The following is a 21,202-nucleotide window of genomic DNA, read 5'->3' as shown; positions in this document are numbered from 1 at the left end:
TTGTTTATGAGATTTCGTCAAACAAACAAATCAAAGAATGAAACATTGGTTTTTGTTTTTGAATCACATGTACACTTCAACACTCTATTGGAAATACTAACATTAAGGGCGGATTTATTCATCAAATACTCTTCAAACATTGGTTTTACACTGCAAGGTATGGAATTATAGATAGCTAACATTTGTATTTGTTTTAATATTCGATGTGAATTTAATTTCTTTTAGTTGGGTTAATCAAAATGTAAGAAATGAAGCCCTTCAGAATGATAAGAATACAGAAGCAATAGATCATTATAGTGCTGCAATATGAAAGAGTATAGAATCACACTCATTTGCAGTTGTTTGTTTCTGCAATCATGTCACTCCAAACCAATATTTGGGTGAAGTCATTGATGACCCAAACTGTAGGGGTGATTGTTTACATCTTATTAAGTGGGATTCCTCCTTTTTGGACTAGTGAGTGATTAATATTTAAGGGAGTGCATTAAGTTTTGTATGGGTAAAGTCATTTGTATCCATGTCTTTTTTATCTTGCACTTCAAATTCGTTGCTAGATTAATAATACATCATTCACTCTTTGTAGAATTTTTTAGATCGAGTCACAGACAATTAGAAATGTGAGAGCAAACGGCATATTGACATGTATTTATTCATACAGAGGGTCATTGGATTTGACTATGTAATGTTGAAATTCAGTCAACAGATGTGGGGTTTGTGAATTGTATGATTTAAAACATTCATTTGTAGTCATAGATTAAATTGGTTGACTTTCGTTTAGTGGATAGTTCCGACTCAAATCATATGCTTTCGATCGTATTTGTTTACCTCGATCCCGTAACGCGGGGCTCCCCATCTAGTTAGTATTAAGTTTATGTTTGTATTTGCCGATTTGAATTTGTGTATGCACAATACGTTTACATTCTTAATTATCTTTCATATTAACCAAAATATCCTGTTTTTTATAGAACTAGAAAGTCCTGGTTGTTTTGTGACATGAAATTTGTCTTTTCATTTTAGCTTAAAATGGAAACAAAAATAAATTATGTTGCCTCTTATTTAAGGTAAAACGTGATAAATAAATCATTTACTTAATGACCATTTACTCAAGCAAAACAAAGTAAGATACTTATTTTTTTTTTTTCATGTCAACCTAAAAACGAGCAAGATAAATATCATGTCACAAAACAATTGATAGTTTCTTTATAAAACGGATATTTTGATAAATACGAAAGGTAACTGAAAATTAAAGAGTTTTTCTGCGTAAAAGTTTTTTTTTGAATGTTAGTGGATAAAGTTTTATTATTCATTTCTATGGTAAGGTTGTATATTTTATTGTATTTTACATTGTTAAATAGAGGGTTAGTGTGAAAAATAGAGGGTTAGCACAGGGGAGTTGGAGATGCATTATTAATTTTCAATATTATAATTGTTTTGAAGAGAATTAAACTATGAAGAGTGGGTGCGGTCTCCCCTACAGTTTGCCACTGTGTCAATGGAAAGCACCGCTCCATAATGTACAGTTTGAACCACTCTCTCCTTCCACGACTCTCTATTACCATAGTCTTCTCTCTCTCAACTCGTTTTTTTCTTTGGATTAATCTTCTTATATTTTGGTTTGTTTTAAAATACTTAAATGGACTATCTTTGGGCTACAAAACACATACATACATACATATGAAACAAATCCAGGGGAGTATTTCTTGTGCTTTATTTATTTATTTAATTTGAATTATTCTAACATATTGAACAAAATATGACAAGTAATGAATTTTTTGGGCTTGTATGTGATCAAGTTTAGTAAGCTGTAAAACAAATCGGTCGTTGGAATTTTTTTGATAAAGAAGTTTGTATATATTTTATTTCATTTTTAATTAACGAGGTTTATGGTTTTTATTAAAAGTAAAGTCTTTTATAAAATTTAAAAATATATGTTTGCCATGGTTCTCACACCAACACTTTCATCAATAAAGCTTTTTGTATTTTTTTTTTTTGAAGTTTTTTTATTCTTACTATATATTTTTTTATTGTAATTAATGAAACTTGGAGTTTTTATTTAAATTAAATTGTTAAAATAAAGTGTCGCCACTCCACTCCTACTGTGTGTGACAAGGAACCATACTTTTATGGTAAAAAATGACATAACACTTACGTAACAATAAAAAGAGTATGGTAAAAATATCGTCATTCCTATTATGTGCGGCAAAGAACCATATAATCTTTAAACTTCATGGAGGATCTCCTATCGGTTTTAATCGACAAAAAAGTAACGTAATATTTTAGTATAGAAGATAATACAATGGATTTTTCTACACTTTTCCTTTTAAATTAACACAAAATAATAAAATTATTAATGTTTTTTATATGTTCATAACTACATGTCCAACAAAATAGATTTATCCTACCTGGGCAATATCGTACTTATTTTATTCTCAAATTTCATTTGAAATTCATACTTATAAATCATCATGAAATCATTATCTTTTCACATCAACCATAATTAGGGTGTTCGGGGTCATCTGCACCTTCATTAAAAAATAAAAAAAATAAAAATAAATCTGCAGCCTCATTTATTTCTCGCATACGGCATACGCCTTGTGGTTCAGCATTATTTTCAGCTTACAACCCTTAAGAAGTTGGTATCCACGATCACAGTCCCTTAGATTTTTGATTATTTACTATCTTACCTCAAACGTTATATGACATCGACATGAAATAGGCATTAACAGATGCTTATGGTTATGTCTAACAAATTCTCCCATAATTGTGCGAACTATCTACCTATTTGCAGCTGACAGATTCATACGTACAGCTTTACAAAAATCTCTCTGCTAATTCAGATCCGTTTTATATTATTATAAATAATTTATTTTTACACTTCAAAAATGTGATTTAGGGTAACACGTACATACTATAAAGTATAAGTGTATAACCCTTCTAGATCCAAGTATGGGGGGTGTAATGCAATTAACCAATACCAAAGGGGGCATTATTAGCATGGGAATTTTTCAAATTCCCTCCATGTAATCTTGGGATATATACTCTGATAGCCATTGGAGTCTTTCAAGTTCTGTTCCTCTCTGAACATACAGCCAATGGAATTCAAAGAAATTAATGCACTTTGGTATGACCATAAAAAGCCTTTCTGCTCTTACACTGAGAGATATACACAGACACATACACACACATACATACATACATAGCGAGAGAGAGAGAGAGAGAGAGAGAGAGAGAGAGAGAGAGAGAGAGAGAGAGAGAGAGAGAGAGAGAGAGAGAGAGAGAGATGTTGATGTATCAGGAAGAGTTAATGGAATCCTTAACATTCAGGTACCCTTAGTAAATGTAGTTGAATTGTCTGTGATGTATACAACCACACCACCTTCTGTCCTTCCACTCCATACCCCATTCAAATCTCTCTCTTTGTCTCTCTCTCTCTCTAGCTATCTCTTTCAATGAGGAGGAAGATGATGATGTTGGTGTTACTCATAGTTGTACTATTGGGTACAATTTCATATGCACGAGCTACCAGAAAGAAGCTGATAGTAAGATCATCATCACTTGTCATCAACAGCAGCAGCAGTACCCCAGTAATCGGAAACCTAATGAAGTTCTTCAAGTTTAATAATGAAGACAGAGTTGTACCTACAGGCCCTAATCCCTTACATAATAGGTAGTAAATTGTTTTTCTATGTATAATTTTTATATCTTTATATATGAAACCAATGTAGCTTTCATTTATCATGACTCAAATATATTATATCATGTGTTAAGCTGTTAAATTTTCTTATTTGTCGATGCTATTCTGTTGTATACAACCAATGTTTATGAAACCAATGTAGCTTTCATTTATCATGACTCAAATATATTATATATGTTAAAAGATGTTTGACAATGAGAAAAGTTATTTTGAAATTAACTTTTTATGAAAAAGGAGTTTTACAAAAAAAAAGACTTTTAAGGATTAAAAAATAATCACAAACACCCCCTAAAACATTTGCTAAAGTTTATATCAAAGCTAAGTTGTCGTTGCTACATTGATTAATTTTTGTGTATCTTAATAACTATATTTAATAGTATTGCAATGGTAATGAAGTTGAAGAAAGTTGTATAATATATGTAAAATGATGAAATTAATTTATTTACATATTCTTCAAAGATATAGTTTTACAGATATGACAATGTTTATTTATTTATTTACATTTACATGACAAATGTTATATTTTTATAAGGAGGTGGGAGTGGGACCATGTTTATCCTTATACGGTTATGCCGTACTATTTTCTTGTCCGGTCAAACTTAAAAGTAACTGTAACTATGCATCTCTTAATTGACTATACATCATTTTTAAAATAATTATTCTGCTTTAATAATCACAAGAAAAAAAAAGGATCACTTTTTACAGTACTCACTCCAGAGATATAGGATATAACACAGAAAACCTCATATCAATATGCTATATGCATTACATACATTTTGTCACTATATCAAATTGGTCCATTTTATATAGATCTAACTTTTTTTTAAATTTGAATTCCTTTTTTCATACTTATAAAACATAAATTTATGTACATGTAATGGAAAATCATATGTCAATTTGACATACTGCATAAAAATAGTTGTCGTTTGCCTTTTTATAAGAACCTAATAATTTAAGGTAATTTTGAGATTAGAAAGAAAATGATGAATTTATGTCATTATGTGGGTTTTCTTCCCAAGGTAAAAAGAGTAAAAGGTAATATTTACCTTTGAGGGTAACTGGACCATCAGCATTTATTTAGTGGTCAGAGTTGACTTTAATAGTTAGCGGTTAACTGTCCATCATGTTATTTTAGTGGTTACTTTTTGAAAAAAAAACTTGATCAATGGATTGGGTGCCTTTAGGTCAGGATTCGGAATAGAATTATAATTTAAATTGGGTTGTTAGACATGTAGCCCGTCTAGCTCAGTTGGTAGAGCGCAAGGCTCTTAACCTTGTGGTCGTGGGTTCGAGCCCCACGGTGGGCGTTTAAATTTTTATGCTTTTTCAGGCCAGCTTGCTCAGTGACAAAACTACTATTAACAAATTATGTGGCAATGTATCTATACTCTTCGATATAACAATTATAAACGAAGTTAAGGTTTTAGAGTTTTATAAAGATCTACTTCTAGATCAACATTTTTACTACTTAACTTCTTGTTTTTGGTCAAATGTGTTATTATAGAGGTAATAATGCAAAATAAATTATATGTACATGGGTAAATTTCAGTTGTAATTTTGATGTGACTTCAGGCCCACTCATGTTCAAATCTATTTCACAGTTTTAACTGTTTTATGTGATGTCAGTCTTCCCTTTTGCCTGTTGCCACATTCCTTATTTTGGTCGTTAATAAGCACCAAGTGATAATATGTCATTCCTTATTTGCCCTTCTTTTTGGCAACATAATCAACCATGAGAAATGTGTTACTCAGGGGAAGGGAAACTGATATGAGCGTGATTAATTGGAACTATTGAAGGGCTTCAAAGTTTTTGAGAACGTCGAGTATAACTTCTCTCTTCTTGAAGACCACGAGTTAATTTCCCAATTCTCTTTCCATATATGCCATTCGTTTAAGTCATGACTCAAAATAACAGGTTTAAAGTTTGCTTCTGAACTTGTAATTTTTCAATTACACTACATGCTGTTCCTAAGTTAAAAATGACTTTTGAAATGTAATTTTGATGCGACTTCATTGCTCCTAGAAGTACACTGAAGGCTTATTGTAAATGAAAAAAAAAAAAAAAAAAATACATCAATGATTTCGTTGATTCCATTACTGCTAGGACAAGCACGTAGTGACACAATAAAGAAGAGTATCTAGTGGTAATAAGGATTGTATTTCAAAAGAAATGGAAGAAAGCTTATTCTGATACAAACATCTCTCATGCTATATAACCAAAAAAAAAAAACAAGATCAAAGCAGTATCCTTAACTAAACTCTTTAAAGAAAAAATGTCACAACACAATCTATTCACCATCTTTCCATACTTCACGAAGGAGTTGATATCTCGCGATACTCCTTCCACCCTTGGGGACCCACTGAAGTCCTTTGGAGCCTGATGAAACCCTACAACTGTCTGTAATGATTGAGGTCAAAGGTGAGTCAAGCTCATCAAGCTCATCATCACTTGTGTATGATTTCTTCAGCACTGACACTGATGATGAGCTTCTCCTTAAAGATTGGGTTCCTTCCATGTTGATTACACCAGAAAGTGAATGCGATGGAAGTGGTGTATAAGTCGATGAAGCTGCAATGCATGGGAAGTGTATCGGGGAGTGGGACCCATCAAAAGCCTCCATTTCCTCATCCTGTATCTGTTTAAAAAATATTTGAGGAAATGAACAAGGGCAAATTCGTAATAATGCCATAAATTATTATTATTATTACCAACCTCTACATCAAGGACCTCAATAAGGGAATTGGGAATTGGGTTTGGAGAAAACTCATCTGGCACAAAACTGCAAACAACCCTTCTGATCAATGGAGTAGAAAATGTCGGGCAAACCTTTTAAAAAAAAAAAGAATCTATTAAGACATTAGAATAAAAATTTAGTAAATAATCAAATCAAATGAATTTAAATTTAATTACCTCCTTCCTTATGGACTTATCTCCAAGCATTTCGAAAGGAAGCATCATGAGGTCACTCAATGCATGAAGTAATCGAAAAGCCTTAAAATTTGTATCAAATTTGTTATCAACAACATCATCACTTTCTGCTTCATGAGAGTCGTTATCCTCAATACCAAACAGATCTGTTAGCCATCTAGACCATGTCCCAATCTAGTAACATACATAAACACCATTCATAGTTAGGTCTAAACTTTGACTTTCAAGGTCAAACGGACTATACTCACTGTATTTTTCAATTGAGCACCAGCTCCAAAGCTTGATCTTCCAGCAGGAATAGGTAGGACCCACAGGTCACCAATCGGATCTGATAACGGATCTGTAGGCATATCTTCTTCTGATTCACGAAGAATTGCATTAAACATTGCAACATCTAGTCTACCCACCAACTGCTCCATCACCTAAAACCAAACCAACATTGGAAATGTGAAAAATTACGATTTTACCCCTCTTTGAAGTAAATGTTAGTTAAAAATCATACCAATCTTGGCAAAATGGGTAAGCAACCGCATTCATGGCCTCCAGCTCTTGTAGGACATAGTCTTTCACAAGCATCTTTAAAAGCTTTCTTCCATAGCTCAACAGATAAGTTCCCTTGTTGATTACCCAAACCGTTTTTACTTCCAGATGTTTTCTTTGAACTCAAACCCATCATTTTTGTGGAGGATGCTTGCATATGTGGAGTCAAAGTCTGCAGATAGTCAAGTCAAGTCAAGTCAAGTCAAACCAGACAGAGTCGACCAAAAGAGCTATACATATAACATAATACATCACATAAAACACTCAATAACTAATTTTGAGGTGAATTCTACCTGCCACCAAACAGACTCAACGATTCTTGAAAACATCCAAGCTTCAACCTTTTCTAATGCAACAATGAATGTTTGTGGGTCCCGCCAGTTATCGGATACTTTGATTGAACCATGTTTGTTTTTGGACTGAGAATCTCCAACACTCTGGGAGACAATCCCCCTCAACATAACTGAATTTGACAACCAGAAAGTTAACCTGCAGAATGAAGCACACCAAATCTTAAAATTTTTATCTTTTTTTTTTTTTTTTAAATAAAAAAAAAAAAAAAAGTTGGTTAGATGTTTGTAGTATAACTCCCATTAACACGAACCTTGGAACATCATTTCCACATGATTTGGAAACCAAAACTAGTCCAGAGACGATAGCTTTAGCTGCATTTGCTCTTCTTTCTTGTAAATTTTGTTTGCAAGAATGTAAATAGAATCTAGAGAGACGTCTAGCAGGAGCATGTACTTTGTTAGTGGAACTCCCGTGTTCAGCCACTATGGAATAAAGTCCAGCCTCAATAGCTGCAGTTTCCCTAAGTTCTTCTTCAAGCATCTCTATTCTTGACCTTTCTTCACTTTTTGAAACTCCACTCAACTCACTCTTTACACCTTTATCTTTATCTCTATTTGGGCTAGCAGGAGGAATTCCATTTCCAGAAATCCCACTAGATTTCGGTATCTGAACAGACTTCAAATGCTTCAGTTTATTACTTCCCTGCCCTTGCCCTTGCCCTTGTCCTCCAGGTTGTTTTCTACTAGACACAAGAGTGTTGCTTCTTAACTTATCTTGCTTTCTTGAAGCTAAAAACTTGCCAACAAGATTGTCTTCTGAGAATTGCTTTTTCTCTTCACCCTGTCCACCTTCTGGTTCACTCATATCTTCTTTAGTAGCTTCAGAGTTTCCACTTTCTTCATTCAAAGATGCAACTTTACTAACAGAATTGGTAATAACAGGAGGTGGATTGCCTTCTTTATCTTCTTGAACTCCATGGCTTCCATTTTTAGGTTCCAAGATTCTCATGCGAGTCTTGGGCTCTCCTGTCTTATTTTGAGAACCCATGGTTGAAAAAGATGATTGAAGAAATGGAGAAGCAGGTTCTTTTCTAACTGAAGTCATACTCCTTTCAGGATGCTTTGAAGTTGATTCCATTCCCAAGGGAAGAACAGGGTGCTTTCCATTACCTTGTTTCGTGCCTTCCATGGAATCCTGCATTCCAACCTCGGTTACTTATGGAACTGGCAATAGTGCAACAACTTCAGTTTGATAAAGATATCTTATCAAGCATAGAAATGGAAGAAAAAAAATAGTGCACAAGGGTACCTTGTCATTCTTGTATGATGAATGTTTAGAATCATCATCATCATCATCATCATCGTCATCATCGTCTGTGAAAGAAGCGATTCCAAGATCACCATCATTTGTTACTTCTGAAGCAGACTCTTGCACAAACTTCTCCAGTGATGATTGCTTTGATAAGCTACTTTTACTTGATGAATTAGTCTCATCTTTGTCATTTGATTGTATATTAAGAAACAAAACCGGTTGTGCTACAGATTTAGAACTCTTTTTAGAGCTGAGTGGGACACTAACACTCAAAATGTTTTCAATGATCCCATAATCACCAAGGTTAACTATAGCTGACCCTAAAAGTTGATCTTTATTTGGCTTATCTTTTCGAGGCTCATACAAGTGGAACTCCAGACAATTCTTTTGAAACTTATCACGATCCCTTTTATCTCTACGTAAGGTTAATGGAAGTATGAAAGATTGGTTGAACTCGATTTTGGAATCTATAAGAGTGGGGGAAAGATATCCGGACATTTGATCACCATTTTCCCATACGAGTGATAGACATTGACTTGGATCGAGAAATTGTACTGGTGAAGACCAAGGCTTAATCTCTTGTACATGAACAAGATAGTTTACTTGAATTGATCCATCTTTTCTGTGCTTAGACCTCAACCCCAGAACCATGGTTTTAAGATTCTTTCAAATTGCCCTTTGTGGGGGGTGTTGTTAGAAATCACAATGCATCTACAAAAACAAAATTCCAATCACTATCACAAGCATAAGAATCGGAAAATAGATTAGGACATTAGGTAAACATTTATTTCAAGCAAATATGCAAACACTTGATATGCATCGGAAAGAAGGGATTATCTTTGCCAATTTGAGCGTATGGATCTTTATAAAACGGCAAGCGATGGGAAAATAAAGCCAAAACCAAATTGGAAAGGGGGAGAAAAAGTTCGTTATGGTAAAGTAAGTTTAATTTTTGAGCATTTACCTCGATAATTACAAAATTTTAGCAAAACCATTTGAAATCTGCATATACATCGGGAATATGAAATTAAATCGGAGTAATGAATAAGAAACTGAGAGCAAAACAGATGAACTTCATTTCAGCTCAAAAGAGTTAAACTATACATGCAATGTAATTAAAACAGAACACACACGCATCAAATCCACATCCGTATGACCACATAATGGCGAATTGGCGATCGATCCACCTTAATCACCGAATGAAAACAAATGAAAACCAACAAACAAACTGATAACACAAATGGAGGAAATAGCTATACAGAAACATAATTAAACATCAGAAATAAGGCGTCAACAAACTAGAACGACAGGTGAAAAATTACCAAATTTTATTATGGGTTTTGTAAGATTTTGTTTGTGGTTCCTTCAAATCCTTTCCTGCAATCTTGTTTGAACTTTTTTTTTCTTCTGAATTTGTAATCTGATTTATGCTTTACTTCAGCTTGATGTTTGGTTGAGTGAGATGAAGATGCGGTGGAGAAAGAGAAATAAGAAAGAAAGTCTTCAACATTCAAAACTCATTTCTCTACACGACGTAAGGCTCGTCAATCCCATCAACAGTAATAGTAAAAAAATAAAGATTCTTTTTACGGGTATATACAATAGTTACATCTCGGTTTATTTAAAGAAAATTAAATATACATTAGGAGTTTGAGTTTATATATATATATATATATATATATATACTTTGACATCCCTACCAAGTTCTAAAGTTCTCGGTCCTAACCGAGAACTCTTGTAGCGAGGAAGGGGTTTTCGTTCCGAGGACAGTGGGTTTTCAGTTGAGAGGTTTCTCGGCCTAGGGACCTCTCGGCTTAGAGGCTTCTCGGTCTTGAGGCTTCTAGGTCCAAGGCTAGAACATTCTATATGCAGTTGAAATTCTCGACATCCTTGGTCCATTTTAATGACTCTCAAGTGATTATTATGAATACGATTTTCAAAGTATATATATATATATAATTATACAAACCATGCCCTTCAAGGATCTATTGTAACAAGTTTTCGTTATGAATTCACTTGTACATGACTACTATTTAGACTTGATCCAACTCAAATTTTCTAATTGTCAGATACTCTCATTATGGGTTCTTACATCATCGCCTCTTTCAACTATTGGTACGATTCTTGACAACAAGAATCCCATTTCCAAGTTTTGTTTTTCTTTAGAAGGTCGGTCAAAGGGATTTTACTCTCCTCTAGATTGAGAAATTGGATTTCTTAACCTCTCTCCTCTCTTTTATAAAGTTCTAGGGGTTTTAGCCTTCTTTGGTGTGAGCCATTAGAAACATTCTACTTTGGTGCTAGTCGTTCCAAAAGTAACAAGGAGTTCGATTTCTTCAAGTGTTCAAAAGAAAATTTCAATTTTGTTAAGTGGTTAGTAAATCAATCATTTTCTTTAGTTTATAATGCTAGTTTTGAAAGTACGTTATCATAATAGTAAAATATAGATCTTAGGATGCATGTGCATTTAGGGTTTATTATAAATGCTTCCGTTGCCTAATTTATGTGTATAGATGTCTAGTAAACCCATCACAAAGTTCTTTACTTTAAATTGATTTGATTGGAGTTTTTCCTCTTTAAAAGCTTGTAATGTTTAATGCAATTTTTCAAACAACTTGATTTTAGGGGTTTATAACACCTTTCCGGCCATATATATATATATATATATATATATATATATATATATATATATATATATATATATATATATATATATATATATATATATATATATATAAAAGCCTATTTTGGTTGATTGGAATGATGTAATTTGTTTATTTGGCTTTTATAAAACTTTGGTATGCAACTAAATTGTTAAAGGGGTACGTTCGTCATGCATTTTTGGGAGCTTATAGATTTACTTTTAGCTTTTAAGAAAAAACTCGGGAAAAAAAAACTCCGTTTGGAGTTATGAGCTTCTAACTTTTAACTAAATTAAAAAACTTCGAACTCTAAAACTACTTCAAGCAGAGCTTAACAATAATTTTGCAAAATGACTTAATTTTTTTTTTTTTAAATCAATGATGTGAATTTAGATAAATCATTTTATGTAATTTTACATGTTTTAAAAGTTTTCAACCACTTTTGAACGAATACTTTTCTATACAACTAAAAACTGTAGTTTCAAGTTATTTTTGTGAAATACACCCAAAGATGTAATGTTAATATAGCAACTCCTAATAGTTAATTTTTAAAGATATGCAATTGGATACCTTCCAAGTAGTCAAGCGTCACTTTATTCGACGATCTGTATACCAAATATTCACTTTTCGTTTTGATGTTGCTAAACTGTATGATTGATGTAAACATAATATGATTATAGCATCTAGTTTTGATTGCTTTATATATATATATATATATATATATATATATATATATATATATATATATATATATATATATATATATATATATATATATATATTTTGTAAGTTAAGTTTATTATGTTGATAGATTGAGATGGGTTGGAGATGGGTCGGGGATAAACTGAGAAAAAGTCCGAAATAAAAAAGGGGAGGGGATTTGATTCTCTGCATCCGTTTGGGATAGGGATAAGAATGAGGACAATGTTAGACACTCGGGGATGGGGCCAAGGATGATCAACCCCGCCCTATTTCCATCCCTCCTTCCAATTTCCAACCTTATACATACGCCCATGGGTTTATGTGGGAAATGATTGTCAGTTCTCATGTTAGCATAATAGCATTTTCGATAAAGCTCCAAGCTAGTATTTTATCAAAATCGAGATGTCATAAACAACCAACAAACATTGAGAAATTTCAATACTCATAGGAGTTTGAAAATTAAGAGATGATATTTGAATGTTGAGAATATAAAATTTTGATAGATGAATTGAAGGAATAATTCGAATACTTGCATTATCAAAAAATTTGACATCGTAAGCAATTAATATGGATTAAATCTTATTATCAAAATTTTAAAATATCATTTGAAAATACAAATCGAAATAAACGTTTCTTTTGTGAAAAGAATGGTGTTCATCAAGAGGCTCCCTCGTTTTACAAATGAAGGTGCATGTTTTTATGGTAGCAGATGTAGGAGGTGGCGACAAAGAGGGTATGGCGACAAAGAGGGTATGATTCTAATTTTATAACACATACACATGACATTACAAATACAAATTCATTCAAGAAGAAGTGAAAGTGTGAAACCACTCGTCACATGCCGAGCAAATAATTTGTTAATGATGACAATATACATTTAATATCGTAATTCAACTTTATATCGGTCGACGTTCATCAAGGGTCCAAAACAGTTCTTGTCTTTTTCCAGATATGTATTTAAATAATACATCATTGTATTTGTATCATATAGGCTTTACTTTGAGATTTTTTGAGGTCTTAATCATCACATTAGATTTTCTTTCTATTATGACAGCTTAACTTATCTATTTTTAATTGGTTAGGTTACATGTCGGTTGATTGAGTAAACTTTTAGCTACATAAAAAAGGCGTTGAAAGTTATTTAAATTGATTTTTTAATATATACGAACTTTTAACTTGTTATGTTTAAATATTTTAGATGACTTGTAACGATATATATTTTTATAATCATATGCAACACAATATTAGGGTTGTGCATGAGTCGGTTTGAATCGGTTTTAGACACAAACTGAACCCAACACGAAAATGATCAGTTTCTGGTTGTTGAAACCCAATAATGTCAGTTTCTGTTCAGTTTCTCGTATTCTGGAGTCAGTTTTGACGGTTTTTCGGTTTCTTGGGTTCAATATATACTCATAGGTTCTAACCCTAAAAGTTCTTTCTTGATGACTCTCCCAACATTATAAACATTTTTTTTTCTTGTTGCAAATAAACTTTTAAGCAATTGTTGTTATCGATTTTCTAAGCCAATTAATTTTCCTCATTCATCCATTTCTAAAAGCTCAAGGAAACCACAAACCATATGTAGACCACCGTTGTTGTATTTATCTTGAAGCTATCATACCTATCTCTTGTTGATTTTCTTAAGCCATTAAAATTTTGTATTTATTATTAGTTGATTTTTTAGGCCTAAGTATCAGCCCTATATATCAATTTTTAAAAGATATATCATAGCTCATTAATTGATATATAGTAGTTTCTCAATGTTTTTCCTTAAGCCTCAAAAGTCAAACCAACCGCAGATAAATATTATTGGCCTATTTGTATTAGCTGCTTCATTTAATTTTACGAAACAACCGATCATTCATCGGTCGGTTTCTCGGTTTGAATGGGTCTGTTTCTGGACAAAAACTGAAACCGACTTTTCGGTTTTTAAAAATTTTAAACCCTAACCATCGGTTTTACTTCAGTTTCGGTTTTATCGGTTTCTCGTTTTTTTGGTTCGGGTTTGCTCACCCCTACACAATTCCTCTTATAAAAAGATAAAGGACAATGTAATAGCAACCAACTTCTCACGTTTTTCTTACTATACTAGCAAGTAACAACTAGTTGTAGAAAATAATTAACTAGGAATTCATTGGATTAGGAAATCGATCACCAAACATGAAATGTGAAAATCTAAAATAGTTTTTCAATTATACATCAACCTATTTCCCCTAATGGCTAATCACCTTTCTAAATTTCTGATCCATAACCCTATATTTATTAATTAGTTTCCTCAATAAGTAGTTAATTAAGAAACATAAGTTGTTCTAAAACAAACACCCGTTTAATTTTATGGTCAACCAAGTTTATAATAACTAATAAGGGTTAAATGTTTTTTATACATTGTTTTACAAGTTTTAAATTAATGCAACAAATTGTTTCTAGACAAAATATACAACAATGTCTCACTATTGGAACGACCAAAAAAATTGAAACATTATAACATGGAACTGTTACAAGATACCGATTAAATGCTCATTTATATAATAATGTCATAACTATCAATTAAATATCAATTTATTCAATGTTTTTTTTTTTTCAATTTATACAATTTTTTTTTTACCAATTTATTCATCTGACACGAATAATGCCCACTATATTTCAGTTAATGAAACATTACTCATTATTGCATATTTCGTTTAAAATATGTTGCAAAGATTTAATGCTTATAACTTTATAAGTAGTTATACCTTATTATAGCTGTTAAATAAACCAATTTAGTTTTAAAAATCTTAAAAAATATTAGAGTACTTGTACAACGTCCATATTTGCAGTTAACTTTAACTTCAAAAATTAATTATTGACCAAAATATTTGAGTTTTGCAATCTAATAATTGTTGAGTTGTTTTTTGGGCCTGGAATAATATTATTTAAAACTCAAATAAAAAAACAATTTACGATTTTTTTTTTTCGTGAAAAGGGTATTGATTTAGTGGATGAATTCAAATTGAATTTCGATTATCAACTTATTAATCAGCCTAATGTTGTAATTAGCTTTGCTTTGGGTCATCACTTCTCTTGTTTATGTCGTGTATTTCCCTATCTCTCTTCATGAATCATGAGTCATGACCAACATCATTAGAGCAGTGACTAATCCATTACTAGTTCTGATGGCTTAGGCCTACGCGATTTGGGTTGCCTACTCACAGAATTTGGGCCTATTTTGTAACATAAAATATATTTGACATATAATGTGGGCTAAAATTCACAGAATACTAGTAGAGGATAGAAGTGGGCAAAATCGGACATCTGAAAGGGTATAATTGGTCCCGAGCCTTGACTAGGGTGCCTCAACCAATCCTAGCAAAATTGGCCCCGACTTACCGATCCTAATTAAAAATTTTTACTTAACCGATATGAAACCGGTAACGTGTTAGCGTGTACGGAACTGATTATTATTACACAAAATTGCAAAAACGGTCCTTGTGTTATGTATTTTTTGATGGTTTTAGTTCAACCCATGATTTTTTTAGATGTATTTTTTGAGGGTTTTAATTCAACCCATGACTTTTTTAGATTGATAGTCATTTTGATCTAGTTTTGTTGTAGTTTTGATTATTCTAAATAGTGAAATTATTGTAATAGTCTTAAGTATTTATTTTCCATTTTTCTTTCATTTCTTTTTAAATTTAATACTAATTTATTTATTTTAATAATTAAAACATAAAACGGTCTCTCTCTTCCATGGAGGGGCTCATGATTTATTTTAAATAAATAGGGTACTTAATATGGGTTTGGAAATTAAGTGAGGTGATGAATGTAGTTAAATCAAATGAAAGCTTTGAAAACACTACAAGGATATTACACTATGCAGACGATAATTTTGAGCTCTGTTCAGACGACTTGTCGTCGCTAAAGCCTATACCGACGACATGCGGTCTGTAAAAAGTCGTCGGTAAAAGTCGAAAACGTCGTCGGTACAGGTGTCGTTGGTATAGCATAGTCAGTCCAGACGACATGTTGTCTGCAAAGGGTCGTCGGGATTGATTTTCGAGGAAATTAGAAAAAGTTTTATTCGGACCCTATAGAGACGACTTGTCGTCGGTAAAAATATGATTTTATAGAGACGACTTGTCGTTTGGATAAGTGTGAGCTATAGAGATGACTTGTTGTTTGGATAAGTGAAAACCATTTTTACAGTTGGAAAGTTATACCGACGACATGTCGTCTCTATAGCCTTTTATTATTTTTTTTAATATCTTCCACTGATTTTTTTTATATATACCATTTAAAACAAATCCAAAATGGATATTTGCAGAATAATATAAACATAAGATAACATACCATTAAAATCCTAAAACACGTAATAAACATAATATACCATTCAAACTCTACTACATAACAAAATAACAAAAAAAAAAAAAAAGTTTTTAACAAACACTGTTGTCATTATCATTCTAGTTCTCCTCCTCTCATCATCATCATCATCATCACCACCATCATCAACATCATCAAAAAAAAAAAAAACAAAAAAAAACAATTTTTTAACAAACATTGTTGTCATTATCATTCTAGTTCTTTTCCTCCTCCTCCTCACCACCATCATCAACATCATCATCATCATCATCATCATCATCCGTGAGTTCATTTGATGTTTCGGGGTTATTTTGTGGAACCATATTAGGATTAAACTGGAATTGTGACATTGGTTGTGGTTAGAAGTTTGGAATGAAAGACGCGAAGGTGTTATTAAACATTTGGTTCATTTGTAGCATTTGTTGTTGCATGATTTGAATTTGTTGGGATAATACAGCAACTTGAGGATTATCTGAAGATTGGGATGTGGAAGCTTTGGAACGGTATGTTCATTTGGAAATAAATTATTGTTGATGTTTGGTTTCCTTCCAATTCCGCGAATATGCCCACGTCTCTCATCGAGGATCATCTTCTTCCTGGATTCGGTTTCACGCAAGAAAGTCGCGACCCATAATCTGGGTCTCTTGTGTCGACTGATTAAGATACGAGAACCACAAAATAAATATAAGGAAACAATGGTGGTGGTGGTCGAATACTCACAGTGGCAGGATGTGGTAGCTAGTCGAAGTCCTCACGGTGGCAATAACAAAAAAAATGGTAGCGGGTGGTGATAGGTGACACACAGTGGCAGCTCCGCTGCTCCTCTTTTGCGTTTCGGTCGGCGATATTGACGAGATAGGGATGAGGAAGGTGGCAAATGGTCGGAGGAAAAGATTTCGATAGTAGTAGCAGCGGTGGGTGGTGGTGGTTTGCGTCGGTAGTGGGTGGCAGCCCCACTGCTGAGTTTTTCTTGCTTCGATCGTTTTCTCCCGTATTCGCTCTATGTTGTTGGCGGTAGTGTCGTCGAGGGGGTTGTAGCGAGTTGCAAATGACGAGAGGAAGGTTGTGGAGGGTGATGAAGTGATGAAATAGGTTTTGTCGTCAGGGGTGGGGTCGCAAGCAGTAGTTGCAAGGAGAAGGAAAGGAATGCGGTGTGGGGCAGTGGAAGGTGGTGGAGTATGACCGGAGCAAAGGCGGTGGAACAGCCACTGTGATCGTCGATGAATAAAAATGCATCTAACATTGTTCGATTAGTTGTTTGAAAATGATCTCAAAACAGTAGCATGGTGCAGTGAGTTATTATCATACATCTTATGTGAATTTTCAATATGAGTTTTTTTTTTTTTTTTTGGTAAGCACGAAAAGGATGGGGCCTTCATAAGTTAGTCCCTCTTTTAAAAACACATTATATGCCGATATAATTATGCTACACCTACACGTCCCTTAATCAGTGCTAACAAAACTTCATCATGATTCATAGGGTTTGTTTATATGTGTATTTTGAAATTGATAAACGATTATTACATCTTGAAGTAACCATAACCAATTTTTTTATGTTCGGATAAGCATATTATTTTTATGACTTTATATTTTTAAATAATCACCCTGATATAAACTACAACGATTATTGCAACTTGAAGTAACCATAATCAATTCTTTTTTCACATTGATCTCTGTTTTGGTCATTTTAAATATTGATAACTCAAATAATCAAAATTTACTAAAACGTTTGTGCAAACTACAAAATGATCATTCCGATAGTGGATGGTTAAGACAGATACTTAGCGATGTATTCCGATAGTGGATTTTATCAATTAGTAAAAGTGTCAGTACCCTGTACCCAAAAGAAAGGTGTTACAAACTTACAACTTGCATGACTTGAAGATGATATATTTTTAAAAGAATTAACTTTACAATCGAAAAGAAAGAAAAAAGATGTGCACCTTGTTGGCTTTTTGTTTTCTATTTCAATGTAAATGTTTTAATTGCTTTATTTCAAGACTATTTGTATTTAACTATTTATAATACATCCAAAAAATATCTTTCTACATCAATAACCATATTTTATCATACCTTATTAGTTACTATTATTATATTGATTATCATTATCATATTCATATCCAAACGTAATCACTTTTGTCTATTTTTTCATGTGCAATCTTGTCTTGGTATAAAGCAAAGCAAAAGGAGTGGCTTATTTGCATTCATCGAAGCTTTGAAAACCCCGCCTTCTTCTTCCTCCGCCTCATCTCTATATCTCAACTTGCATCGTCTTTCCTATTTTCCTATTTTTCACTTTATTCAGTGGTGGGTGCACCCACTAATCCACCATAAAATCCATCCGTTTCGCAGCTAAAATCACCGTAGAAAGAGGCAGAAATGGCGAGCAGCAGCATCTCCCTGGAAGATGTACCTTCGTTGGACATGATGAGTGAACTCCTTCGCCGACTCAAGTGCTCATCCAAACCCGATAAGCGCCTCATCCTCATTGGTAATACAATTAAACCCTTTTTCTGTTGAGATTCCTTTGAAATTACGCTTGATCGTTCCATTTTGAGGACTTGGGGTTTTGATTATTGAGATCTGTGAATGATTCCATGAATTAGGGTAAACTTTGAGGCTTTAATCCCAATCACAAACTTCGTTAGTCTCTATTTAGCATTATCAAATATGGTGTATTAATTCCGTTGCTGTTTTTTGTTGGTGGATTTTTGCCTGCTCAAATCCTGAATGTTTTTAGGCCTACAAATTTTGGATAATCCGTCCAATCCTTAAATGCTTGACTTTTGATTTCATGGCTTCAAAATTTATGTCAATTGTTAGCTTGATCCTTTCTTTAGATTCCATAACAAGTATTACAAATAAGCGATGCTAAAGTTACAACGTAAGCAGAATTTACTAGGGTATGATCTCAAAATGGGGATCTAATTGATATCTGTAAATGTTCTTATGAATTGGGTTATCCCAGAGCTGTATAGTTGGAACTAAATGTGAATCTGTAACCCTTATGGATCCTTTTTTAATACATGGATTGGTTTTGATTTAGTTGGAGGTTTGTAATGTTCTTGAGACTGATGGGTATTGCCTTCAAGTGTTTGATTAAATGTTTACAAGCAAATGAATGAAATGTAGGTCCACCCGGGTCTGGAAAAGGTACCCAATCCCCCATCATCAAGGATGAATTCTGCCTATGCCACCTGGCAACAGGTGATATGTTGAGAGCAGCTGTTGCAGCTAAAACCCCACTCGGGATCAAAGCCAAGGAAACCATGGAGAAGGTAGGCTAAGAGACATGGACACCATGGTTATGTACTTAATGTCACTTCTATTTCGGATTATTTGTTTGACTCCTTTCTTCTGCAAATTTCAAAGGGAGAACTTGTTTCTGATGACTTGGTGGTTGGGATCATTGATGAAGCAATGAAGAAACCATCATGCCAAAAAGGATTCATTCTTGATGGGTTTCCTAGGACAGTTGCACAAGCTGAAAAGGTTTCTTGATCCATTTTGCTTTTTATAAGTCAATACAATTATGTAAATAAGGTTGTTTCTTCTTCTTCTTCTTCCGCACCAAGTCCTATATGGGTAATGATATATGTATCTGCATAAAGTTTGTTTCTAGTTCTACCCTTGATTTGTTTTTTTACAGCTTGATGAAATGCTTCAAAAGCAAGGAAGCAAGATTGATAAAGTGCTTGATTTTGCAATTGATGACTCCATCTTGGAGGAGAGAATCACTGGGCGTTGGATCCATGCTTCAAGTGGTAGGACATACCACACAAAGTTTGCACCTCCCAAGACTCCTGGTGTTGATGATGTAAGGGCATTTTAGACATTTGATAAAATATCCTCCACCATATGAATCAAATTGTCTCTTCTTCTTCTTCTTCTTCTTCTTCTTCTTATAGGTTACAGGGGAGCCTTTAATGCAAAGGAAAGATGATACTGCACAAGTTCTGAAATCGAGGCTGGAGGCTTTTCACAAACAAACAGAGCCTGTAAGTGTTGGGTTCCACCCCATCCACATTTTATTTATTTTTATTTATTAGAAAAAGAGAAGATTTAAAATTTGGGTTTTGTGTGTGAACTACAGGTTATAGAGTATTACAACAAGAAGGGTGTGGTTGCAAAGCTTCCTGCAGAGAAGCCCCCGAAGGAGGTGACTGTTGAGGTTCAGAAGGTTTTGTCGTCTTAATGGATTAAGACGCTTGCTTTTTGATTATTGTGATGTTATCTAACCTGATACGATATTGGATCGGCTTAAACATTGAACTCTTTATGCTACAATTTTCAATTTTCCAAGCATGATATATTGATGGTGGTTGAGTTGCTGAGATATGTAAAAGTAAAACCTTACCAGAAATGAATAAAGTTGTAATAAAATTGCCAATTTCTTTTCTAGTTGTCGTTTGTTATTTATGTTTTTGATACTAATATGGAAAACCACAAATACAAAATACACGACTCATAGATGCCACGATTTCACATTAGCAAATACATACATAATACATGTATTATCATCCACTAATTTTTTTTATGAATATACAATTTTACCCTTTCATTTATTTTACCAAACTTTACACTTTACCTTTAACTATATAAACATATTTATTTCTCTCATATATAGTTTTTTTTTTTTTTTTTTTTTTTTTTTTTTTTTTTTTGCAAAATTTAAATTTTACAATTTTATCGAATTTTGCAAAAATTCCTTTTATCCCTGTCACTAAAAAAATATACTTTTTGCCCTAG

General features: G+C 33.1%; 2 protein-coding genes and 1 non-coding gene across 5 annotated transcripts; 2 read left to right on the top strand and 1 right to left on the bottom strand.

Annotated features, from left to right (window-relative positions):
- The first annotated feature begins 4,928 nt into the window (after positions 1 to 4,928).
- TRNAK-CUU (transfer RNA lysine (anticodon CUU)) lies at positions 4,929 to 5,001 on the top strand. Its single transcript has one exon. It is a non-coding gene; the product is annotated as a tRNA-Lys (tRNA).
- Positions 5,002 to 5,833: 832 nt separating this feature from the next.
- On the bottom strand, positions 5,834 to 10,306 carry LOC145034922 (uncharacterized). Of its 3 annotated transcripts, XM_078983484.1 has the most exons (10): positions 10,091 to 10,306; positions 9,733 to 9,770; positions 8,766 to 9,479; positions 7,768 to 8,651; positions 7,457 to 7,652; positions 7,126 to 7,335; positions 6,872 to 7,045; positions 6,606 to 6,797; positions 6,408 to 6,521; positions 5,834 to 6,330 (listed from the first exon to the last, which is right to left on the bottom strand). In XM_078983484.1, exons 3-10 carry the CDS (start codon positions 9,417 to 9,419, stop codon positions 5,983 to 5,985), a joined length of 2,772 nt encoding a protein of 923 aa, XP_078839610.1. In that variant the 5' UTR covers positions 9,420 to 9,479; positions 9,733 to 9,770; positions 10,091 to 10,306; the 3' UTR covers positions 5,834 to 5,982. The 3 variants fall into 3 exon arrangements, with proteins under 3 accessions (XP_078839610.1, XP_078839609.1, XP_078839612.1); XM_078983483.1 differs by lacking the exon at positions 9,733 to 9,770 and having other exon boundaries at positions 10,091 to 10,305; XM_078983486.1 differs by lacking the exons at positions 9,733 to 9,770; positions 10,091 to 10,306 and having other exon boundaries at positions 7,768 to 8,680; positions 8,766 to 8,896.
- Positions 10,307 to 18,649: 8,343 nt separating this feature from the next.
- LOC145034921 (adenylate kinase 4-like) lies at positions 18,650 to 20,854 on the top strand. Its single transcript, XM_078983482.1, has 6 exons — positions 18,650 to 18,944; positions 19,586 to 19,731; positions 19,826 to 19,945; positions 20,103 to 20,270; positions 20,362 to 20,451; positions 20,547 to 20,854. The coding sequence occupies exons 1-6, from the start codon at positions 18,833 to 18,835 to the stop codon at positions 20,646 to 20,648; spliced, it is 738 nt and encodes a 245-aa protein (XP_078839608.1). The 5' UTR covers positions 18,650 to 18,832; the 3' UTR covers positions 20,649 to 20,854.
- Positions 20,855 to 21,202: the final 348 nt, after the last annotated feature.

This window comes from Lactuca saligna, chromosome 3 (genome assembly GCF_052625555.1).
Source record: "Lactuca saligna cultivar CGN05327 chromosome 3, ASM5262555v1, whole genome shotgun sequence".
NCBI classification, from domain to species: domain Eukaryota; kingdom Viridiplantae; phylum Streptophyta; class Magnoliopsida; order Asterales; family Asteraceae; genus Lactuca; species Lactuca saligna.
This window is presented reverse-complemented; position numbering and strand designations above follow the sequence as displayed.